General features: G+C 43.9%; 2 protein-coding genes and 1 pseudogene across 3 annotated transcripts in view; 1 reads left to right on the top strand and 2 right to left on the bottom strand.

The window, feature by feature from the left end:
* Positions 1–1,373, top strand: part of LOC101168946 — a 38,583-nt pseudogene extending 37,210 nt beyond the window's left edge. Inside the window, exons 48-49 of the transcript XR_002873337.1 lie at positions 72–278; positions 383–1,373. The product of XR_002873337.1 is annotated as a filamin-C-like (transcript). The remainder of the gene's footprint in view (positions 1–71; positions 279–382) is intronic.
* A 12,818-nt stretch (positions 1,374–14,191) lies between these two features.
* On the bottom strand, positions 14,192–16,294 carry LOC101168703 (complement C1q subcomponent subunit B). Its single transcript, XM_011475684.2, has 5 exons — positions 16,161–16,294; positions 15,903–16,074; positions 15,404–15,632; positions 14,648–14,765; positions 14,192–14,555 (listed from the first exon to the last, which is right to left on the bottom strand). The coding sequence occupies exons 1-5, from the start codon at positions 16,161–16,163 to the stop codon at positions 14,352–14,354; spliced, it is 726 nt and encodes a 241-aa protein (XP_011473986.1). The 5' UTR covers positions 16,164–16,294; the 3' UTR covers positions 14,192–14,351.
* Positions 16,295–20,171: 3,877 nt separating this feature from the next.
* Positions 20,172–22,279, bottom strand: LOC101161146 (complement C1q subcomponent subunit C). Its single transcript, XM_004069317.3, has 7 exons — positions 22,148–22,279; positions 21,608–21,723; positions 21,479–21,541; positions 21,240–21,384; positions 20,956–21,096; positions 20,582–20,708; positions 20,172–20,458 (listed from the first exon to the last, which is right to left on the bottom strand). Exons 2-7 carry the CDS (start codon positions 21,711–21,713, stop codon positions 20,324–20,326), a joined length of 717 nt encoding a protein of 238 aa, XP_004069365.1. The 5' UTR covers positions 21,714–21,723; positions 22,148–22,279; the 3' UTR covers positions 20,172–20,323.
* Between the last annotated feature and the right edge of the window lie 3,162 nt (positions 22,280–25,441).

Raw genomic sequence — 25,441 nt, 5'->3', positions numbered from 1 at the left:
GGGTTTCCTGAGCGTTAAGACGCAGAACAACCTTCGTCTGCACGAGCTCCACCTCCTTTGATGTTCCTCAGGTTCCCGCCTCATAAGTGTGACCAACATGAACGAGATGTCGTCCCTGACTCTGGATCCAGCCGTTCGAGCGTCCAGCAGCTTCGCTCAGAGCGCCGCGCCCAGACCCGGCGGCTCCGACGCCAGCAAGGTGGTGAGTCGGGGCCCCGGACTCAGCAAGGCCTCCGTGGGTCAGGGGGGCAGCTTCACCGTGGACTGCAGCAAAGCTGGTAAGACCTTCATGGCTGAGCTTGGAGACGGTTTCCTGACTGCTGAGGCTTCGTTCTGGGCTGAGCGTTTCTAAAGCAGAGCTGTTCTTGGGTTGTTTCTTCAGGGAAGAACATGCTCCTGGTGGGCGTGTACGGCCCCCAAGCCCCCTGCGAGGAGGTTCTGGTCAAACACATGGGGAACCTGCAGTACAACGTCACCTACACCCTGAAGGAACGTGGAAATTACATCCTGGTTGTGAAGTGGGGTGAAGATCACATCCCAGGATCCCCGTTTAACGTTGTGGTTTCATGATGCAGCGTCCGTCTCCAGTCCAGAGGACAGAGCTTCTGCATGAAGGGTTGGCAGGATTTCTGACCACAAAGCTTCTCAAAGAACCCTAAGAAACCATCAAATCATCTGAAAACACTAAAGATCAGAACTCTGTGCGGCAGAAAGCGTCATGAAAGCACATTTCTGTCAGAATCGGACGCAAAGAAACAAAAAAAAAGTCTCTACATAAAGAATGTTTCCCTGAAATGATCAAATGTTTTTGCACTTGATTTGATTTGAATGAAGCACGATTGTATTTTTTCTAAATGTTCAAACGGATTGAAAAACGATGGAAACTGGAAAACGCCGCACTTTTACAGAAAGGACAGATGGGAGACGAGCACGTCTGCGTCTTCTGTCCAACGAGCATCTCAGCTGCAGAGATCCCTGGAGGTCCAGCCCCAGAGGTCCACCCGTGTGCAACTACTGACCGCTGCTCGTGCCCATCTCCGCCCAACTCCCAGAAGCCCTCACACACGGGTGTGGCATCAGTCTGCCGACTCCTCAGCGCGGCGGACGACCGGTTCTGGGGATCGAACCGCGATCAGGCCAGGTGATCCGCTGCACATCCGGCCTCAGAGCGGACGGCCGTCGTCCTCGTCTTTGTGGCGTCACGTGAGGGCTGCTGCCTTTTCACTGCTACTTCGGATACGGAAAGGTTTTTCCATGGGGGGGAGGGGGGGGGGTTACTTTTTATCATTGGAGGGGGGTTTTCCTGTGAAACTAAGCGCTGAACTTGATGTACTGTACATTTGATAATTAAAGTGAACTGGAAAGAATCAAAACATTTAGTCTGGAATTTCCTTTTTGTGTCTAAACAGTTTGGATCAAAATGACGTCAAATCTTCATTTTTAACATTTCTTTCTTTAGAAATACACAATTTAACTGATGAACTGAGTTCTGTCTATTTCTGCATCTGTTCAGTGCTTAAAAGCTTTTGTTTAAAGAAAATTCATATTAATCAATGTTTTAGCATAACTAGAGCATAAATATGCCAGAATTAACACGTTTCTATTTTTCAGGATTGTGTTAAACTCTAAACTCCTGAAACTGTCCTAAAAAAACGACATAGGCTTCTAGATTTTGTCTAAAAACTGCGTAATAATCATTAAAATGCTGCTGCGAATGCTTTGAAAACTGACGAGAAGATGATCAGAGTGAAAAAACAGAAACTGGAATGAATGCACCCAAAAGATGATTTTGATTACATGTCTGGTTTATTTTCACTACTTTCAGGATCTTCCCCGTCACATTTTCTGATGTGATAAGGCAGCTCGTTCCTAAATGGTGCATCTCTGATGGACACGCCCATTTCACTGAATGTTTTCCTGCATCTTCGTACATGACAGTCTCGTCCGTTTAGTGGTTGTTTTCCTTCTATATGAAATTTTTAAAGGTGGGGGAGCAAGCCCATATGAAACTCTAAAAATGAGACACAGGATGCATATTTAGACTTTTGCTGCCTTAGCGGTTTAATTTAGTGTAAATATTATTACATGTACAATAATTTGAATCATATTATGAATAATTCTAGAAAGTTAATGAAGATGATGTTTAAAAGTCGTATTTGAATTGAAAGAACATCTAATATTTCTATAGTTCTACCAGTCGGATATCCTCTCCATTTTCCAAGACGGTTAATCGGTTGCTGTCTGATCACTGATGAGAGGAAAACCTGCAGACTGGTTTTTCTTTGGATTAAAGTGAAGGTGGGAGTTTTGGAGCCATTCAACAACTGGAACCACGATTCTAGAAAGAACTGCAGCAGCGTCATCCTTTGTTTTTGCTTGAAGATGAAGAACTGTGTCATCTGCATACAACCGTATTCTACATATGGTCATAAGAAAAGCACCTGGTCAGGTAAAACACTTTCTAGATGTTAAGTAAATGTATTTCCATACTTACTATATTCCATTTATTTATTTAAAGTCTTTGAGTTTGTTAGTTTAAATCCTATTATCATACCAAACCTCAGTTAGTAGGCATGCTACCTGTGTTGATGAAATGCTGAATTCTGTTACTTCTAGCATCTTGAATGTTCTGGATGCCATTGCCCCTATGAAGGTTAAATTGAGAAAACATAGACAGAAAGCTCCCTGGAGGAACGATGATCTAGTCAGGGCACAGAAACAACAGTGCCGCAGAGCTGAGCGAAAGTGGCGCAAGTCAAAACTCCAGGTTCATTATGAAATGTATAAGGCGGAGTTGTACGCTTACAACCAGATCTTATGCAGAACAAGGGAAAGGTACTTCTCTGAAATCATTGGAAGTTGCAGCAACAACTCTCGTGTCCTGTTCACAACAGTAAAAAGATTAACTAACCCTCCAACCCAGCTACCAATAGAATTGGTTTGCACACCTAAATGTAATGAGTTTGCTGTATTTTTTAATGACAAGGTTCAGGGCATTAAAAAAGCCATCAACTCCACAACACATATAACTATCGAACGGCCACCTACTCACTCTAAGCTGACTCACTTTGTACCTGTCACTGACCAAACTGTCCAAGAGACCATCACCCGTCTGAGCTCGTCTACATGCTGCCTTGATGTGTTACCCACTAGATTTCTAAAGTCTGTCCTGAACAGTGTGTTGCCATCAATTACTCAAATAGTTAACATGTCTCTTCAATCTGGAATATTTCCAGAGGCCTTAAAAACTGCAGGCATTAAACCTCTCCTGAAGAAGAGCGGTCTTGATCCCACTGTACTGAATAATTACAGACCTATCTCTAATCTGCCATTTTTAGGAAAAGTCCTTGAAAAAGTTGTCTACCAACAGCTCACTGACTTTCTCTTATTAAACAATTCATTTGATGTTTTCCAGTCAGGTTTTAGACCCCATCATAGCACAGAAACTGCTCTTATCAAGATAACCAATGACATCCGCCTGAACACTGATGATGGAAAAGTCTCTGTCTTGATCATACTAGACCTGAGCGCTGCCTTTGATACTGTTGATCATGGGATCCTTTTGCACAGACTCCAAGACTGGGTTGGCATCTCTGGATCTGCCCTAAGTTGGCTCAAGTCTTATCTAGAAGACAGGAAATACTTTGTTGAAATTGGGAGTTGTGTCTCAGACTACATGGCCTTGACTTGTGGTGTGCCCCAGGGATCGATCCTGGGACCCCTTCTGTTCAACCTCTACATGCTGCCACTAGGGCAGTTAATACGCAGTAATAACATATCTTATCACAACTGTGCAGATGATACTCAGATCTATGTGTCACTGACAGCAGGTGAATACGGGCCGGTGGATTCACTCAGCCACTGCCTCCAACAGATCAGCGCGTGGATGCAGAACAACTTTCTCCAGCTAAACTCAAACAAGACCGAAGTTATTATTTTTGGCCCACAGAAACAAAGAGAAATTGTCAGCAGCTACCTTCATTCTCTGTCTCTTAAACCCTCAAATCAAGTCAGAAATCTAGGGGTAATCATGGACTCTGACCTGAACTTTAACAGCCATATCAAGTCAGTAACATCAGCGGCATTTTACCATCTGAAAAACATTGCCAAAATCAAAAACATAGTGTCAAAGCCAGACCTGGAGATACTTATCCATGCATTTGTCTCCAGTAGGTTAGACTACTGTAACGGCCTGCTCACCGGCCTCTCCAAACGAGCTGTAAAACAGCTTCAGTACATCCAGAATGCTGCTGCTGGAGTCCTGACCAGAACCAGGAAGTATGATCACATTAGTCCTGTGCTCAGGTCTCTGCACTGGCTCCCTGTACCTGAAAGAATAGACTTCAAAGCAGCTCTGCTTGTGTACAAGTCTCTCCATGGCCGAGCACCAAAGTACATCTCTGACATGTTAGTGCCATATGAACCATCTCGTACTCTGAGGACCTCAGGGGCCGGCCTCCTGTTGATTCCCAGAGTCAGAACTAAACAAGGGGAATCAGCGTTTCAATATTCTGCAGCTAAAATCTGGAACAGCCTCCCTGAAGGCGTAAGACAGGCCTCTTCTGTGTTCATGTTCAAATCTAGACTTAAAACATTTCTGTTTAGCCGTGTATATGACTGAAAGGTCCTATCTGCACTTTTCTTTCCTTTCCTTCCTTTATTTTTAAATCAATTTTCAATATTTTTTTTTTTTTCTTTTAAAGTAAATTTACGTTGATTATTTCTATGATGTATTGTGATTTTAATGCATTTTTTTGTTTTGTGAAGCACCTTGAATTACTTTGTGTACGAATTGTGCTATACAAATAAACTTGCCTTGCCTTGCCTTGTGTATATTTTTCTTTTACTGGTATATAGTTTACCATAGTTTTAGTTATTTATTTTTAGGTTTTCCTCAGTGGAGTTTAGGCTGTCCATGATGCAGCAGATGATCATGACTGATGCTCTGATAAATGGCTGTTTCTGAAGTTTCAGACGGTGTTTGCCAACTCAAAATGAGCAGATTAAAGGAAATGGGGGCTGGAACTTTTCCGGCTGGAGGTGTTGGTCTCCCGTTTCTTCGGGTTACAGTGTTATCTGATCCTGGTCCACAGGCACCAGCTCAGTCCTGCTTCACAGCAGCGACCACAGCTCAGGGGAAGATATTCAGGTAGAAGCTCCATCGAACTCACAGAAATCATAGAATATGATTGAGTTTTTCCACAGCAGCAGTTCAGGCTGATTCTGCATCAGCTTCTTCAGAATTGATGGTTTTTGTTGGAGATGCTGTTTGGATTCTTTCTGTTAAATGTGGAATAACCTCGGCTTCAATGAAAACAGAAACTTTTATTTTTACATTTTAACGCAAACCTGCTCTTCCGTTTTGTTTCAGCAGAGGGAGTTTTCACAGGAACCTGCAGGAGGTGAGTCCTCGTCTTCATGAAGAGAAGGTGGTGTGAAGGTGGAGTCAGCCTCTGTGCGTGGTTTTCCTGCAGAAGATGCGAGGCCTGCTGACGACTCAGAGCCAGAACTGCTACAAGGAGCAGATTCAGAGGGAGCTGTTGACCCGTTTGGCCTGGAAGAGCCGCTACGCCAAACTCTACCCGTCTGCCCTCAGCCTCCAGGGCAGCACGCAGCTGCCCCCGCTGCCCCCAGGGGCCCGGTGAGCTGCCCCTCCCCTTTTTATGTAGGCTGAGGCGGTTTCTGGGGACTCAGACACTCCAAAGACAAAGATGTTCTGCAAATCAGATGATAAAACTACACTCAGGGTGATGGTTCAAAAAGAGCAGCAGTTTTTCATTCCTCACCTGCTGTTAACAGGAAACCAGAGAAGCAGAACCCCCCTCCTCATCCTCAATCTCTAGCCCCCACCATGGAAAAAGAGCGGCGTCAGCCTGCGCCCCCCCTGATGAAACCTGTCCCTCCTCCTCCTCAAAGCCGAAGGGCAATGCTCCAGGACTCCTCCCATCATCAGGTATGACGACTGTGAAGCCCTTCAAAGCTTTATTGAGCAAATGCAGAGACGAGTGGAGAGTGTTTGGGGACGGGGGTGATGCTGGGGGGAGGGGGGTTGTTCTCTTCATCCACATCTTGTCACAGTTCCCGGACCCTGCTGCTGTACTCAGTTTGGACATGGGTCCTCATGGGAAATGAACTGGCAATGGTAGCCTATCATTTTTAGGCTTTTGCTCCTTCCCTGAAAGAGATCCCAACCGTTTGTCTCATTTCCTGGATCGTTTAGTCAGCATTACATTCTGATTCCTCTAGAAGCATTCATACTGGAATCATGAGAAGACAGAAACTCTGAAAACAGCACATGGATCTCTGAGCTCGTCCGTTCAGTCAAGCTTCAGAAAGCTCAGAGTGATGTTTGACAAATCCACGTCTCTGGAGGCCCTTTCAGAACAAAAGCATCAGCTGAAGGATCTGACTCTGGGAGGATGTTTACGGCGTCTTTTCCCTCCCGTTTAGAAAACTGTCATTTGGTTTTTAACATATTTTTAAAAAGTCGTCCAAAACTCTGCAGCAAGGCTTTTTCCAATAAACGAGCTCAGATAAGCTCTCTACTGTCCTTACAGTCAAATTTAGAATTGATTGTAAATTTTACTTGAAGAGGAAAAGGCTCTGATCATACAGGTTTTCATTCAGATTTGGGTCTGTCTTGTTGTGACGGAATCGTTGTTTTCTGTGACTCAGATGACTGTTCCTGTTTCATTATTCTGAATGAGTGGGATCAAAGCTGTAGGAAATAACTTTTTTGGCTTGGTTTCATGTTTTCTTCTTTCTTTGTGGAGTTCTTTAACCCTTGTGCTATCCTATGACCCCCCCCCCCCCCCCCTTCCATTGACGTGTTCTCCCTACTATGACAAAGGTGGATAAAGGTGGAAAGATTTCATGTAATCCATGGACACCAGTGAAGATCACAAATCATTGAAGAACAAAGGTTCAGAGCACTGTCTAGTGGGTCTAGATGACCCAACTCCCAACGTTAAAGTGCCTAGGATAGAACAAAAGTTGCGACAATCTTGTTGGTGAATGGAGGCTTAATCATTTAACAGAAAATCAAAATGTTTAGCAAAGTTCATTGATGTCCACTCTTCACAGTTTTTCTTTTTTAACCCAAAGCGGATCGGACTGATAACTTTTGACAACTAATCAAAAGTCCTAAAAAACAACAAAAAGGTACATCTGCTGTCTTTACCTTTACTTTATCTACAGGGGATTGGGCGGAGTCTGTACCTGCAGAGGCGTGGCCACATCAGGCCTGAGGAGAAATTTGACTTCCCTCTCCTCTCCTCCTGGGATTATGGATGGAGGCTAGGTAAGGCGGATGTTTGTGTGCTTCACCAACGTGAAGCTTAGACAAGTTCCTCGGTTACAGCAAAAAGATGAAGATATGAAGAAACAACGGGAAAAAAACCACCTGAAAGATTGAAAGTCTGTCTTCAGGACCTTCTGATGAGCTCCTCCCTGCAGAAAGTCACGAGCTAGTGAGGCTTTGGTCTGACCAGACTTTAGTTGTTAGCTGGACAGACAGCATGTCTGGTGATGTACAGGATGGCGGAGGAAGTATAGTGATTTGTGTTTTTTTGAGTTGGAATCGCTCTTTGAAATGATGGATGGTTGATGGGAACAAATCAAACTTTATTGATAAATCAGCTTTCACACAACAATAATGCAAAGTGCTTTACTGACTGAAAACAGTTTAAAATTCAAAAGGAAATTCTAAAAACACATAAAATGCCCCCCCCCCCCCGTAATGAAAGACAAAATGACAAAAATATGAATAAAACGTAAAGATTAAAAACCTGGCCTGATTCTGACGGATGTTTGAGATGCTGACGGATGTTTGGGATGCTGACGGATGTTTGAAATGTTGACGGATGTTTGGGATGTTGACGGATGTTTGGGATGCTGACGGATGTTTGGGATGCTGACGGATGTTTGAAATGTTGAAGGATGTTTGGGATGTTGACGGATGTTTGGGATGCTGACGGATGTTTGGGATGCTGACGGATGTTTGGGATGTTGACGGATGTTTGAAATGTTGACGGATGTTTGGGATGTTGACGGATGTTTGGGATGTTGACGGATGTTTGGGATGTTGACGGATGTTTGGGATGTTGACGGATGTTTGGGATGTTGACGGATGTTTGGGATGCTGACGGATGTTTGGGATGCTGACGGATGTTTGGGATGCTGACGGATGTTTGAAATGTTGACGGATGTTTGGGATGTTGACGGATGTTTGGGATGCTGACGGATGTTTGAAATGTTGAAGGATGTTTGGGATGTTGACGGATGTTTGGGATGTTGACGGATGTTTGGGATGCTGACGGATGTTTGGGATGCTGACGGATGTTTGAAATGTTGACGGATGTTTGGGATGTTGACGGATGTTTGGGATGTTGACGGATGTTTGGGATGTTGACGGATGTTTGGGACGCTGACGCATGTTTGGGACGTTGACGGATGTTTGGGATGTTGACGGATGTTTGGGATGCTGACGGATGTTTGGGACGCTGACGGATGTTTGGGACGCTGACGGATGTTTGGGACGCTGACGGATGTTTGGGACGTTGACGGATGTTTGGGACGCTGACGGATGTTTGGGATGCTGACGGATGTTTGAAATGTTGACGGATGTTTGGGATGTTGACGGATGTTTGGGATGTTGACGGATGTTTGGGATGCTGACGGATGTTTGAAATGTTGACGGATGTTTGGGATGTTGACGGATGTTTGGGATGCTGACGGATGTTTGGGATGCTGACGGATGTTTGAAATGTTGACGGATGTTTGGGATGTTGACGGATGTTTGGGATGCTGACGGATGTTTGGGATGCTGACGGATGTTTGGGATGTTGACGGATGTTTGAAATGTTGACGGATGTTTGGGATGTTGACGGATGTTTGGGATGTTGACGGATGTTTGGGATGTTGACGGATGTTTGGGATGTTGACGGATGTTTGGGATGTTGACGGATGTTTGGGATGCTGACGGATGTTTGGGATGCTGACGGATGTTTGAAATGTTGACGGATGTTTGGGATGTTGACGGATGTTTGGGATGCTGACGGATGTTTGAAATGTTGACGGATGTTTGGGATGTTGACGGATGTTTGGGATGCTGACGGATGTTTGGGATGCTGACGGATGTTTGAAATGTTGACGGATGTTTGGGATGTTGACGGATGTTTGGGATGTTGACGGATGTTTGGGATGCTGACGGATGTTTGGGATGTTGACGGATGTTTGGGATGTTGACGGATGTTTGGGATGTTGACGGATGTTTGGGATGTTGACGGATGTTTGGGATGTTGACGGATGTTTGGGACGCTGACGCATGTTTGGGATGTTGACGGATGTTTGGGATGTTGACGGATGTTTGGGATGCTGACGGATGTTTGGGACGCTGACGGATGTTTGGGACGCTGACGGATGTTTGGGATGTTGACGGATGTTTGGGATGCTGACGGATGTTTGAAATGTTGACGGATGTTTGGGATGTTGACGGATGTTTGGGATGTTGACGGATGTTTGGGATGCTGACGGATGTTTGAAATGTTGACGGATGTTTGGGATGTTGACGGATGTTTGGGATGTTGACGGATGTTTGGGATGTTGACGGATGTTTGGGATGTTGACGGATGTTTGGGATGTTGACGGATGTTTGGGATGCTGACGGATGTTTGGGATGTTGACGGATGTTTGGGATGTTGACGGATGTTTGGGATGCTGACGGATGTTTGGGATGTTGACGGATGTTTGGGATGCTGACGGATGTTTGGGATGTTGACGGATGTTTGAAATGTTGACGGATGTTTGGGATGTTGACGGATGTTTGGTATGTTGACGGATGTTTGGGATGTTGACGGATGTTTGGGATGCTGACGGATGTTTGGGATGTTGACGGATGTTTGGGATGTTGACGGATGTTTGGGACGCTGACGGATGTTTGGGACGCTGACGGATGTTTGGGACGCTGACGGATGTTTGGGATGTTGACGGATGTTTGGGATGTTGACGGATGTTTGGGATGTTGACGGATGTTTGGGATGTTGACGGATGTTTGGGATGTTGACGGATGTTTGGGATGTTGACGGATGTTTGGGATGTTGACGGATGTTTGGGACGCCGACGCATGTTTGGGATGTTGACGGATGTTTGGGATGCTGACGGATGTTTGAAATGTTGACGGATGTTTGGGATGTTAACGGATGTTTGAAATGTTGACGGATGTTTGGGATGTTGACGGATGTTTGAAATGTTGACGGATGTTTGGGATGTTGACGGATGTTTGAAATGTTGACGGATGTTTGGGACGCTGACGGATGTTTCGGACGCTGACGGATGTTTGGGACGCTGACGCATGTTTGGGACGCTGACGGATGTTTGGGACGCTGACGGATGTTTGGGATGTTGACGGATGTTTGAAATGTTGACGGATGTTTGGGATGTTGACGGATGTTTGAAATGTTGACGGATGTTTGGGATGTTGACGGATGTTTGGGATGTTGACGGATGTTTGGGATGTTGACGGATGTTTGGGATGTTGACGGATGTTTGGGATGTTGACGGATGTTTGGGATGTTGACGGATGTTTGAAATGTTGACGGATGTTTGGGATGTTGACGGATGTTTGAAATGTTGACGGATGTTTGGGATGTTGACGGATGTTTGGGATGTTGACGGATGTTTGAAATGTTGACGGATGTTTGGGATGTTGACGGATGTTTGGGATGCTGACGGATGTTTGGGATGCTGACGGCAGAGACTGATTGTCATGAAGTCAGAGAAAAGCAGAAACTTTGAGGCCAGCAGGTTGGAGAAGCATTTGTGCTTTTGGATGAGCTTCATCTCTGGACTGGATCAGATCTGATGCTCGTTTACTGCCGTGTTTTGTATTTTTCCAGTTAAGCGTTTGGCTTCAACCTCCCATTTTATCAGTTAAGAATTGAAATTAAACGTTTGTTCAAAATGTAAAGCTTTTTTGAAATTGATTTATTCTACATTTTCTTTTCAAATAAGCTCAGTTTTGACAGAACAGCTCTGGTTCTCAGAGGAAGCAGGGTGTGGTCCTCGCCACAGTTCAGGGGAGCTTTCCCACCTGCAGAACCACAGACCTTCTAACTCCACAAAGCCAAAGGGTCTGGCGTGACGGAGCTTCTGCATTAGCTGCTACAAAATGATGGGATGGTCTTCCTCCCTCAGAGTAACTCCAACTCCTGTCTCGGTTCATGTTCAGTTCTCAAATGTTTTTGTTTTTTTGTATTATCTTTGTGTTCTTTGGTCATGTGAGGCTGTTGGAAACATGCTGCAAAAACCTCCAACTCTCACATCACCTGCGTCTCCATCAACAGGTGACTTCACGCTGGACTACAGAACTCCGTCTCATGCCAGATCAGCAGTGGTGGAGAAGACCTTCTACTCCAAGAACGGCGTGTTCAGGAACCCTTCAGCCACGGACAGCATGGGCTGAAGCTGCAGGGACTTTCCTGGTTTTTCCAAACTCTTTGGATCCTAAAAGTTCCTGTTTTTCCGCCTGCCGTTGGTTTGTTGGAAGGTGTCGGAGTAAAGCTGGTGCAGATGTCTTTGACGGTGTTTTGTGTTCATTGGATGAACAGAAACAGGAACTGTTGTGGTTCCTGCAGCGATCAGTGTTCAGCCGTGACATGCCTGTAAGGTCAAGTCAAGTGTGTAATCACCTGATACAGGTCATGGATAATTCATACATGGGGGGGTCAATTAATTATTTGTCTGCTTCAGGTTCGACTGAATGTTCCTGAAACCTGAGCAGTCAATGATCTGCAGGAGGAAACATCTCAAAAACATTTTTCTGAGAGTTCAGCAAGCCGTGAACGCTTTGGACGTGCCCCCCCCCCCCTCTTTAAAGCATGTCATAGATTCACACTGCAGCTGAAAAAACTGAGAAAAAATAAATCCTTGTAGCGATTGAACATGGCCGTCTTCCTAGCGATTTGTGGACTATTTGCTCATTTCAAAATAAAAGTTCCAGCGGGTCTCTTTCAGTGTTGGGGGTAACAGATTACAAAGTAACAAATTACTGTTCAGATTTCTGTTATTAAATAACAATTACAGGACTACAGACACCCACGTTTTTGTATTTCGTTTCATTTAACAGATCTTTGTGGTGTCTTGATTTGATTTGATTTGATTTATTGATTTATTCAAGCATTGTAGTCAAAGCAATAAAGAATTTACATATATTTATCAAACTCATTACAGAAATGTTGATAGGCATAGTTTAAAAAAATAGAAGACGAAAAAGTCACTTAAATCACATTTGCTTCATTAAATAAAGTGATCATTAACTAAAGTCAAGTAGAGTTTGATTTATTGCTTGAAAAGGAGCGGGAAGAAGTGATCTTATATAATCCCACCCCTACTGAAATAATTCATTTTATAGTTTTGCAGTTTTTGTAATCCGGTTCTGATCCGATAGATTCTTTTCAAGTAACAAAACGATTGATTATCTTCGGAAAACCTTTATTTCCTGATTCTTATTTGACATGAATGTTGTTAACATATCATGGTAACTTAGTGGCCAGCAGAGGGCAGGCCTACAGGGTTGGCTGAGTTATGGGTTGTGTTGTGTAGAAGAATACGCCACAGGAGCATGCGGGTCAGGATGTTCCGAGATGTTGTACGCTAATAAAAGACTGGTGCACCCTAGTCACTGTTTGGGACATCCATTTTTATCTCAATATGCAACAGTCTTGATGGCCTTCAGGTGAGCTTCTGTGGCCTTCAAGGGCTGGTCCAGACACTAGGGGGTGGGGGGCACAGGGAGAGTCTCTGCTGTGTGTAAGGGGTCTCTCTCCGCCTGGGTCTGTCCACCACAAGTCTCTTTGCAGACAGTGTTGGGGGCAGCGGATTACAAAGTAATGAATTACATTTCAGATTTCGGTGAATAAATTGGGCTGCACTTACTGGACTACAAGAAACCTCGTTTTCTTACGCTCTGGCATTTTCTCTCCGTTAAATGAAACGAAAGGGAAATTGATACAAAGGGAAAAAAGTAACTGGCGCACACATGGATGCTTATCATTCAGTACAGACATACCCTCATAGCTGCAGTCACATCACTTCAATTCAATTCCAGTGAGCAAAGGAGATGCTGCGAGGAGACTCCTCATCTCAGTGGGTCGGTCTCACATCCCTGAGGAGCAGCAGGGCAGCGACCAGCCCTGTTACGAATGAAACGGCTCTTAGAGCCACTCTTTGGTGTGAATGACACAACCCAGTTCCTTCCTGGGAGCAGTTATATATACTTTAACCCTTGTGCTATCCTATGGGGTCCAGATGACCCCCCCTTACATTGACGTGTTCTCCCTACCATGACAAAGGTGGATAAAGGTGGAAAGATTTCATGTAATCCATGGACACCAGTGAAGATCACAAATCATTGAAGAAAAAAGGTTCAGCGCACTGTCTAGTGGGTCTAGATGACCCCACTCCCAACGTTAACGTGCCTAGGATAGCACAAGGGTTACCCCTTTTCTTCCCTCTCAGCTGCACATGATCGGTCGATGAGTTCACCCCAGTGACTGATTTCATGACTCTACATGAAATCAGTTTCACTAGCCACTGTGGCAGGTGAGGCTGAGACATTGTTAGTCATCGCTAACACGAACAATGTCTCAACAATTTGACACCATATAACAGAGGGCTCAATGCGCAGATTTGAGGTGCATTCAGGGGCTGCATGGAATTCCCGCACTTATGTGTTTTCATGAATAGAGCTCTGCATTCATGTTCGCTTATAATTTCTAGCATTAGCTCACACTGACTCAGCCAACACAAACACACTCACTTGTTGCACCATGTCATTGTAACTCACAACAACACACTGATCCGTAGGAACACACAATAGTCCTTCATGTTGCACATTTTTCTATATATGCATGTTTTTCTATGCATTTTTTGTAGAAAAAAATAATTATTTTATTGTTCATGATTAGATTTTATCTCTCTCTTCTGTTTTACCTTGAAAACAACATTCCTGATTTAAACAAAGTTAAGTGAAAAATGGTGTAAGAAAAAGGTTGACTGAAAAACAAAGATCTTCCATCGTTGAACAGGAAAAAGCTGCAGGACTGCGACCGTTCTGTGGATAGACATCAACCGACCCCGCTTGCCCAAACCTCGGGTTCAACTGCAGGACTTAAGGATGACTGAGAGGACGCCATGTTTAGGTCTGTAGTCTTTATTGAACCGTTGATGTTCTCAACACTTGGAATCAGCTAACGGGTTAGCTTTTGCAGTTTTAGTCTCAGAAACAAACTTCAGTTTTTATAAAAGACGTTAACTAAATGTCCCAGAAAGGTTGAAAGCCGGCCCGGGTCCGTTCAGGCGGTGGGGAAGATCAGGAAGCCGGTGAAGGTGGAGCTGCTCTGGATCGGCACGATGTTGTTGTGTCTGGTGGCCTGCAGGGAGACGGCGTCTCCGGCCTGCAGCTCCAGGATGGCGGTTCCGGAGGTTACCAGAAACCCCTCATATGTGTCGCACATCATCAGCTGAGTGTCGCTGCCCTTGACCAGCTTCAGGCACACCTGAGCGACCACCACACACAAACACGTCCTCCGTCAGGTACATTCAGTCTCACAAAGCCTCCACCAGGTATGTTGTCTGTGTTTGGACTCACTCTGCTCTTTACTGAGACGTGGTAACTGAAGAAATACACGCCGTTGATGGCGCAGGTGAAGACGCCTTCTGTCAGGTTCTGTCCTTGAAACTGAGGCTTCAGGTCAGGAACCATGGGTCTGTGGAGGATTCACACAAACACATCTTCATTCCTCCTTAATGACCCCCTTTAACTTAATGGCGGGTCATTACTAAATACACCCAGAGGATTCTGAGCATAGAAACAAAGCCTAAAACGGGCCACCCACAATGACAATGATGTTAATCCCGCCCAGGTGAACTCACCTGCAACTTCACCTGCCTGCCAATCAAAGAAGCACAACCCTAACAACCAGAACAGGCTGTATCATGTCCATTTACTATTTGACTTTTTAACAAGTGATTCAGTTTGTCCCCTTTTGAAACCAGCCTCCAGTGGTCGTTCGAGGAACTGCAACATTCTGTACTTCCAGATTTGGATTTAATTTAATTTTCTTTTATTTTTGAAAAGGTTTGACTATAATCTTAATCTCTTTGAAATCCTCCAAATCTTGACAAAAACACGTTTGATCCTAGTGAGTAAAATGTCTGATTACGAACCAATAAAACAGCTTTTTAAATTACATTGACCAGAATGTGAACTCTGTATTTCATTAATTTTACATCTAACTGATGTTACAAGATCCTAACTTTCATTTTTCATATACCATAGATAGGAGATGATTTGGGGGGGGGGCCTTCAGAGAAGCTGAAGCTCCTCATGTGTTCCAGCACTGACCTGTTGAAGTTGATGGGCGTGTCCGAGTTTGGTTTCTGCTGCACCATGTTATAGGAGAAGAAAGATTTCTGCTTGTCTGACGGGTTGAAGGGCCTCCCCTTCTCTCCTCCATGGCCCCGAGGCCCAGGCGGCCCCACTATACCATTGTCGCCCTTCCATCCAGCACGTCCCGGGGGGCCTTTTTCACCAGGGTCCCCTTTCTGGCCCCTGATTGACTGATCAGCTTCACCTGCCCAAAGAAATAAACCTCTTCTGTTTAAGAGGTCATGCTAGACACAGGTGAGCTTCACTTCTGTTCATGAGACGTCAATTATGGTTGAAATTCAGACGATAGATCAGTATCACAGAGTTTTGAGTTGAAAGATCCAATAAAAATCCTTAACATTGAACTAACATTCATATTTGTGAACAAGCAGACATATTTCAGCCTTTTCCCGAGAGTAAGAACTTCTGCAGATTTAAAGGTGGAATGCCACCTTTATGTTTGCTGTGAGTTCACCTGGATCGCCCTTCTCTCCTTTAGGACCTTGCTTGCCGTTTGGTCCATGGGTTCCGGGTATCCCTGGAATACCAGGGGGGCCTCCACTGCAGGGCGGCTGGGAGGCGACCCAGGCGGCGTACACCGAGAGCAGCAGCAGCAGCGCTGTCCAGACGTTCAGCCTCTGACAGGCCTGCAGACAAAACAGCACAATGGAAACATCAGAACATGTGTGCACCAACACTTCTTTGGTTGGGATGTAAAGTAAAAGCCTCTTACCATAATACTGATGCAGTTCCTGCTCTTGCAGTTCGGTGGTGGTCTGATGGAGACAGCTTCTGCTCTGCTCAGACTTCTGCAGCTCAGTCGCACTTCAAACAGGAAGTGAAACCACTGAAGGAGATCTGCTCACAACGCTAACATCCACCTCTCCAACGTGGCCTCAAAGACGACGAACAGGAGATTTAGGAACGGCTGGTAAAAGTTACTGATAGTTGGTTTGTTATTCTTTTTTCAAGCAGTCCGTACAAAAACATACTAAAAGAAACTATAGATCTATATATACATACATCAAACCGAGGATGACTAATCATGATCTAATTGGACTACAAAGACACCTTCCCACGTATATATATCCACGTACACGTCTAACTGAGACCTTCATAAATAATCATTATCATAAATGGACATATTTGTATATATGCATATAGTAATTGACACGATGAGTCCATAAAATGTGAAGTTTGTCAAATAAAGTTTAATATCTTGAGAAAAGGGCAAGAGGAAGCAAATTCCCATAATCCCACCTTTAATAAAGCTTTACCTTACTATTTCTTGTTTTTATATAATCATCGTAATCCGGTTCTTATCTTTGTACTAGGAGTATTTAGAATGTGGTTCTCTGATGATGCTCTCACTAATAAAGGGAGAATTGTGTTGATTTAGGCAAAGATGTAGATCCACAGATTGTAACATGGGGGGGGGGGGGTTACCTCAGTGCATGTAGTATCTTGTCAGTACATTCTATTGTCGGGATATGAAATCCCAGGTTATTATTACCTCTGTTTATAATCTCGGTTTGAGATTATTGCCTCTGTTTATAATCTCGGCTTGGGATTATTATCTCTGTTTATAATCTCGGTTTGGGATTATCTCTGATTATAATTTCGGTTGGGATTATTATCTCTGTTTATAATCTCGGTTTGGGATTATCTCTGATTATAATTTCGGTTGGGATTATTATCTCTGTTTATAATCTGAGTTTGGGATTATTACCTCTGTTTATACTCTCGGTTTGGGATTATTATCTCTGTTCATAATCTCAGTTTGGGATTATTACCTCTGGCTATGATCTGGGTTTGGGATTATTACCTCTGTTTATAATCTCGGTTTGGGATAATAACCTCTGTTTATGATCTGGGTTTGGGATTATTACCTCTGTTTATAATCTCGGTTTGGGATTATTACCTCTGTTTATAATCTCGGTTTGGGATTATTACCTCTGTTTATAATCTCGGTTTGGGATTATTACCTTTGTTCATAATCTCGGTTTGGGATTATTACCTCTGTTTATAATCTCGGTTTGGGGCTATGTCTTTTTATAATCTGAGTTTGGGATTATTATACCTGTTTATAATCTCGGTTTGGTATTATGATCTCTCTTTAAAATATCAGGTTTTGGTTCTAATCTCTGCTGAGTGCTCTTACAAGAAAACCTGCGATTAGCTGCCCGTGAAAACAGTTTCTTACGGTTCTCTGCAGAATATTTTGTTCCGGTTGTGGATCAGGACTTTTCTTCTCCAGAATCCAGAATGTTGTAAACATTTCTCAGACTGAAGCTCGTCTGTGATTTTGTTTTCTGTCTGTTCTTGAATTCCTTCAGGTGGTTTTTGAAAGACTTTTCTCAAGTCAACAGTTGGGAGCGTAGAGGAAACGTTCATCTGAGCCACTGGAACAGCTGACGATGGAAGAAACTTTGATTTCCAGCTTTAACTTTTCAGAACTTTGACATTATTGGATGTTAGTCACTGTATCTTGATGCAGCAGAGATTTGGTAAATCATGAGAAGGTTTAACTGAGAAGTGAATCAGTTCAACATGAACTCAGCAGAAGCTCCAACTGCAGAAATAGTCATGATGAAGCATCTCTGACTTCCTGCGTTTCAGGGTTTCTGTCCTTCACATTATTATTTGCTTCTGTTTTTCTCTGAACTTCCTCTTGGTTGAGTAAAAATGATGTTCGTGGCTCCAGGCAGAACCTCATTCTCTGCTGGAACATCAGTATCTGTTCCACAAAATGTTTGATTTCCCTTAATCGAGGTGATTCCTATTTTTAACATCTGCATCATCTTCAATGTGCTGCCGGGCAGCGATGTGTTTCCAGATCCTCTTTTTGCCTCTGAGTTTGTTTTTTTGTGCAATGCTTTTGGTTTCAACAGGAAGCCTTCTTCATATTTGAGTCTGGAACATCTGGTTATTCTTCCTGCATGAACAAAAACCAACATGTATTCAAAACACATCCAGCAAAGCTCTTATTGAAAGGTATTTAATGGTCTGCATGTGGTAAAAGTATTGTTCACAGATACATCTTTTTAATACTTTTTCTTCAGAACTACTCTGGATTTTTTTATGCTGAAATAAATGCCGATAAGACTCCTGTTATTGCATGGCAAGAAAAAAGGATCACAATACATCGGGAAAAACTACATAAGAAGAACAGCATATTAACCTATATTAATCCCTTTTTTATATTAATTGGATTTTGTTTTACTAAAATAATTACTTTCAAATATTACATTTAAAGATTTAACAATAAGTTTGAAGATATGTACGTTTTTCAAACACACATGAAAAACTGTTTTTGATGGCTAAGTATTATGGTCCTTTCCTCTTGCCATACTTTACCTCAGAGATACTCTGTCTGCTCAGATAGTCTCCCTGGATGGTGTAAGTATAGCCCCCAATTCCACAGTTAGAAACCTTGGGGTTTTACTTGACCAGGATTTATCATTTAAGGCTCTCATATCTCAGGCGTGTAGAACTGCCTTTTTTCATCTGCGGAATATTGCTAAGATCAGAAATATACTTTCTAAGAGTGATGCTGAAAAACTCATCCATGCATTTGTTACGTCGAGGCTGGATTACTGTAACTCCTTGTTAGCAGCGTGTCCTAAGAGTTCCTTAAGAAGTCTCCAGCTTGTTCAGAACGCAGCAGCTAGATTGTTAGCTGGAACCAGCAGAAGAGATCACATCACTCCTGTGTTAGTTTCACTTCACTGGATCCCAGTTGATTCTAGAATCAAGTTCAAGATCCTCCTGTTAACCTATAAGGCCTTACATGGACTGGCCCCGTCCTATATTACGGACCTCATAGTCCCTTACCATCCAATCAGAACACTTCACTCGCAAAATGCAGGACTGCTTGTGGTTCCTAGAATTAGTCAAAGTACGGTTGGAGGTAGAGCGTTTAGCCACCAAGCCCCTGTCTTATGGAATAAACTCCCAGCTCATGGAAGAGAGGCCGACTCAGTTTCTACATTCAAAGTTAGACTGAAAACATTTCTCTGTGGACAGGATTATTGTCAGACTAGTTAGTATTCAGAGATTATTTAACTTCTTCATGTTCTTTATGTTTTCATATTTATTATACTATTACCGGTATGAAGCGCATTGACGACTACATTGCTGTAATACTGGGCTGTATAAATGAAATTGAAATGAACTGAATTTAATTCATGTCAATATGTTGACATCAGCAGGTCCTGCTGGTTTGTCTGCACATAATACATTCAAATGACATAATTGACGCACAAATCAAAAAAAGGATTTTGTCTTTTATGTTGTTTTACATGTTCTTTGCGTGGTTTGTTCATACTTCTTCAGTGGTTTTAACGTGGTTCATTCAGGAAACAGCTGTGAAAATTTCACATAAAGTCCACAACTTCATCCGTATGATCAATTTTCATCTGTGCAATATGCGTGAAATGCACACAGTGACTGTGTGAGGAAACCTCCAACAGAACCAGACCGAGGGCGACCGTCTGCTGTGACGTCTGGAGTCTGAAGCTATGTTCAGTCGGCGATGCGCTCAAGTGGCCACTTCCAATGAAAACGCGCACGTTTTACACGTTCTGGCCTTCTGTAGTCACGATGTCCTCCATCATGAGGAAAACACTACATGAACATGTTTTAAAAAGCACCATTTTCATGGGAGTGGGTCTATCAACAAACTTGTAAAAAAAACACTGCTTCTGCTTTTCTATTTCAAATAACAAAAGACAAGATGCTAAGCTTTGTTATGAACCCAAAACAGCTTTTATTTGCAGTTTCTTCTCTGCTATGAAAAACATTTGGTTGAATTCTACAGACTGTGAATTGATTGGACATCCAGAAACGAAAGAGCAGAAGAATCAACAGATGTTCAGTTGTTGTTCCCTTTGAGGATCAGTGAGGATGCAGCAGGAATCCAGAGAAGATGCTGTAACCGTTGGGCTTGGCCGTCATTCCAACAAACTCTTTGGTTTCCAGCCACAGCTCCTGGCCTCTGGACAGGTACACCGACAGCCCGCCCGAGGTCACCTGGAACCAGAGCAGACTGAGCCCAGCTCTCCCGTCCTCAAAGGTGCAACCATTTCATCCGCTCAGGTCGGGATTTCCTCTCAAACATTCAAACACCATGAGGTGGACAGATGCTCAGCCTACCTGTCTAGTGTTTTGCCGAAAGTCGCAGAAGGTCGTCAGGATGGCATCGTCCAGCTTCATCAACACACACAGCTTCTTCTCCAGTGAGGCGTGGTACACAAAGTAGTATGTTCCCGGGACTCGACACCTTCAGTCCAACAAAGCAGATAGCAGAGCAGTAAAAATCTGTTTGGTTTGGATTTGATCTTCATTTAACCCTTGTTCTATCTTAGATGACCCCGTCTGGTCTCTGTTTGGTAAAACGTCAAACATGTGACAGCGCTCAGGAAAAGAGTAAACCGCATTTTTCTGCAAATCTTCTGGCGTGCTCCTCCCTTCACGCCGTGGCAGACGGGTCCCTGGGCCCTCAGCAGTCTTCCCAGTGGCTTCCTCACCTGAAGCGTCCCGTCTCCGTGTCGTAGTCGTCGTTGATGTTGGTGATGACTTTGGCAAAACGAATGACGGCGCCTTTTTCTGGAGGTGCAGAGGAGTATCTGGCCACGCTGAAGGCCGCCTGCTGCTCCAGTCCGACAGTCCTGCAGAACCATAAAGCTGCCTGTGAGCAGAGTTTGGTGGAACCGAACGTCACCGTCAGCGTTCCTGCTGCAGGTGAAGCATGAGCAGGTGGAGCCGCTTCTCCTCTGGAGAAAATCAAAAGTGCCGCTTTCCCCTCAATTACCCAAATTCTCCAGGTTCGCCAGGTGATCCGGGTTCGCCTGCAGGGCCTGGTTTTCCCGGTTCTCCGCTTTGACCTCGCTTACCAGGTGATCCTTTTGGCCCCGTGTTCCCCTTCAGGCCCTTCAGGGGCCCGGCCCATTTCCCCCCTGAGAACAGATTGGCTGAATTAAAAGCTGGCGGGATGGTTTTGATGGTCCTTCTGGCCTCAGGCATGTGTGCGTGCACGTGCATGATAGTTACCTGGCTCTCCCTTTTCTCCTTTCTCTCCGTCTCGGCCGTCCCTCCCCGGAAGGCCAGGAATCCCTGTGAACGGTCAGATCATGAATGAAAGTCCATCCTGCTTTCTGCTCCGCACCTAAGATCACACACCTGGCATCCCGTGCATCCCTGTTGCTGGACACGTCTCCGTGGCAACCAGCAGAGGAACGACCAATGAGAGCAGAGCTCCGACCTCCAGGAGGTAAAACTTCAACATGATGAAGAATCTGAAGGAGAGAAGATGAGGAATGCAAGAAAACACTTAATGAGTAACAGAAGAAGATTCAGAGACGGGAAGAAATGGAAAATGCAAAGAGATAAACGGAAAAGATAAAAAAGAAGTGAGGGATTTCAATAAAAGATTTAGACATTCGATCAAGGGAAAATAGTAAAGATAAAAAAAACAAGAAGACAAATGGAGAGAAAAGCAGCAGGAAAATAAAAGAGCTGGAAGGAGAACAGATAGTCAAGAAAATGTGGAGAAGATGACAAACAGAAAAAAAAATTCCCATGTAATTAAGATTCAGCAACAGCGTAATGAAGAGGAAAAAAAGATTTATTTTAACAGGAATATAAAAAGAAGACAGAAATATGATCATAATAATAATCTAACAATGATTACATCATATAATTAAAATCATATAAACTCACGTCCCAAAAGTGACCGAGCGAGCGAAGCAGATAAAGCTCTTCAGGAGAAGCTCTGCAGCTCTCAGCCCACAGCAGACTCTTCTGTGCTGCAGCGGCTAGTTCTGCATTTTTCTGAGCTGACTGACGATGCAGGAAACGTCCGACGCCGAGTGGGTCAGTCTGCAGGGGTTAGCCTGGCTAATGGAGTCATCACTGCAGGCTGCGGAGCTCCTCAGGGATCGTCTTTGGGAACTTTTTTCTTTTAGAAGCCATAAATCTAAAACTAACTGGGCATTCTTTGCAATTCATGTCATTTGTAGCAATGCTAACTCTGTTATCTTGAAGTTCCGTCTTAGCAACTGGACTTCTTACTCTTGGATGAGGAGAGCCTTCCCAGTCAAAAGCTAATGTAGCTGCTGCCTCTAGGAGTCAGATGAACTCTCAATTATTCTCAGCAGTCGGTCAAATGAAGCCATTTCTCCAGTTTGTTCACATTTGAACTGTTTCACCGTCAAGCATGTAGCTGGAATGTCTTTGCCTGCCTGCAGTGTTCCAGCAGAGGACCATAACTTTGAATGAAAAAGACAGGAACATTCTCACATTTGTCTGTTTTGTTGAATATTTGCTGTTATTCCAGTGATATGCGCGTGAGAAAGTGAAGAAGAACACTTTGGCCTGGACCAAACATCCATCCATGGATGCCCCCATGACCCGGGCCCGGGTCATGGGGGCACCAGTCAAAGATGCCCAGACTTCCCTCTCTCCGGCCACTTCCTCCAGCTCCTCTGGGGGGTTCCCGAGACGTGTCCTGGCTCTTCCCCGGGGCCTTCGCCCAGTGGGACATGCCCGGAACACCTCCCCAGGGAACCAAGAAGGCCCCTGGTTCAAGTCCCAGCTGGAACATCAGTGAGGAGCTTTCTGTGTGGAGTTTGCATGTTCTCCTCGTGCGTTCGTGGGTTTTCTTCGGGGACTCCGGCTTCCTCCCACCTTCCAAAAACATGCCTCATGGGTCAATTGGTGTGAATGTGTGACCCGTCCATAGTGTCCCCCGCCTTCGCCCACAAGTGGCCAGGATAGGCTCCAGCAGCCCGTGACCCCGAAAGGGTTAAAATAAATTAGAAGATGAATTAATGAATGAAAATATTTGGAATACTAAATTTTTAACCTTTTAAAAATATGTATGTTTATTGATGTAGCCTCTTGGATTTGGGGTTAAAGATCATCAATAACCCGATACTCTTTACTGAAATACATCAATTTAGCTTTGATTCTAGATTGGGATTTCTCCATGTCTTTTTAAATTAAATTATTTTTCATGTTATAAGGTAAATATTAACGATGCACTTTAGTCGTTGGTTTTAAAATACATTATTTAACCAAATGTGGATTTTTTTATATCTTTAATTTAAAACTGTCTAAAAACATTTTATTTTTTCCACATGAAACGGTCAGACAACATTTCTTAAACAGATGAAGCTGCAGTTCTATTTCTCTGCAGGTTGAAGCGTCTCTCGGCGTTGGCGTGCAGGGAGGGGGTCAGATGAGGACTCGTGTGGGGTTTGTGGGAAAACAGAAAAAGAAGAAGCAGCTTTCACTTCCCGCTCTTACATAAAGATGGAAACAGAGTTCTGCTGAAAAAAAACAGAGACTTGTGCTTTCGGTCACTTTCTTTCACACGAACCTTTTTTCTTCCTGCTTTTCTTTAGAAACAGAACATTTGCCAAATATTTGTACAAATGAGGAAACCTGATGTGTTCTGTGGGGTTTTTCTATCCAGAATGTCAATTAAGACAAATCCTGAGGCCAGAAGATCAAAATTTTCATGAAGCTGAAGCTGATTCCAACAATGGATTCACTTTTGAGTTTGTAAAGTTTTCTTTCTTAACCCTTGTGCTATCCTAGGCACTTTACCATTGGGAGTTGGGTCATCTAGACCCACTAGACAGTGCTCTGAACCTTTTTTCTTCAATGATTTGTGATCTTCACTGGTGTCCATGGATTACATGAAATCTTTCCACCTTTATCCACCTTTGTCATGGTAGGGAGAAAGTCACGGTGAGGTGGCTCGAAAGCCGGTAGGACCCAGAATGCAGAGGCGGAGGCACACGGTTCAAGGGCAAGGGGTTTAATAGAAACAAAAGCGCTGCAGAGCAGGATGACAAAACAAAACTAAAACTTACTGTGGCATGGCGAGGGACAATCAACAAGGCATGAACACCATAACAGGGGTAATGGACCAACCCAGGAGGAAGGCAGAGACAAGACTCAAATACAGACAGGGCAGACAAGACACAGGTGGACACGATCAGGGCAGATGGGGACCAAAGGAAGTAAAACTCAAGAAAACAGACAAGACAGGAGACTTTCAAAATAAAACAGGAAACAGAAACAAGACAGAACAAGGACCAAAAACAAGACAACAAATTCAAATCATGACAGAGAACACCTCAATGGAAGGGGGGGGGTCATCTAAGATAGCACAAGGGTTAGGGAATGTGTTTCCTTTAGCTGCCAAACTTCCAAATCTGTGATGACATACAATATGAACTTCGATGGAGATTTTTTATGCTGTTTTAGATCAACTTTCCCGCACACACACGTTGATAAACTGCAAAAACCTCACTTAGGCTCACACAGGACGCACGCAACATGCAGCTCACAGCTAAGACACGTTCACCCACAACGCACAGCGCTTCAGTGTAGCAGGAACGCACAGCGTGCACGCGCACACGGACGGGCACACGCACTATTTAGCCTTGCACTCTCCCGGTTAGAACAGCTATGAACAGTCTTAACATCGTTAGCTGGAATGTGCGTGGACTTGGTTCTGGGCCAAAGAGATTGAAAGTGTTAAATCACCTGAATGATCTTAAAGCAGATATAGCTCTGCTGCAGGAGACCCATTTATCTTTATCAGCTGGTCATCTCCTGTGCTGTTCCCAGTATCCAGTTATGTATTCTGCCAGTTTCAACTCCAAACAAAGAGGAGTTGCAGTTTTGATTAATAAAAATGATACATTTACTCATAAGGATAGAGTTACTGACCCAGAAGGCAGATTTGTAATCATTAATATATCCATTCAGAACAAGGACTTTTGTATAGCGAGTGTATACGGTCCTAATTTTGACGACTCTTCCTTCTTTCACAGATTCTTCACCTCACTCTCAGCTCACTCTGACTCCACAATCATTATAGGAAGAGACGTCAACCTGGTTTTGGACCCTGAACTTGACAGACTCAGCACAGCAGCAAATCAGCGTACATGGCAGTCTGCAAGTATTCTAAAGCAGTACATGAATGACTTGGGTCTCTGC

This window comes from Oryzias latipes, chromosome 5 (assembly GCF_002234675.1).
Source record: "Oryzias latipes chromosome 5, ASM223467v1".
NCBI lineage: Eukaryota > Metazoa > Chordata > Actinopteri > Beloniformes > Adrianichthyidae > Oryzias > Oryzias latipes.
The sequence above is the reverse complement of the archived record's forward strand: the minus strand, read 5'-3'. Positions and strand labels throughout refer to the sequence as shown.

What these genes read in the sequence shown, in the direction of transcription:
- LOC101168703 (XM_011475684.2), bottom strand. An exon ending in AGGAGAGAAGGGCGATCCAG is followed by an intron (nt 15,633 to 15,902) that starts GTGAACTCACAG and finishes TTCTTTGGGCAG; the next exon opens with GTGAAGCTGATCAGTCAATC. An exon ending in ACGCCCATCAACTTCAACAG is followed by an intron (nt 14,766 to 15,403) that starts GTCAGTGCTGGA and finishes AATCCTCCACAG; the next exon opens with ACCCATGGTTCCTGACCTGA.
- LOC101161146 (XM_004069317.3), bottom strand. Translation starts at nt 21,713, where the DNA reads ATGTTGAAGTTTTACCTCCTGGAGGTCGGAGCTCTGCTCTCATTGGTC. An exon ending in GGCGAACCTGGAGAATTTGG is followed by an intron (nt 21,097 to 21,239) that starts GTAATTGAGGGG and finishes ATGGTTCTGCAG; the next exon opens with GACTGTCGGACTGGAGCAGC. An exon ending in TTCGGCAAAACACTAGACAG is followed by an intron (nt 20,459 to 20,581) that starts GTAGGCTGAGCA and finishes CTCTGGTTCCAG; the next exon opens with GTGACCTCGGGCGGGCTGTC.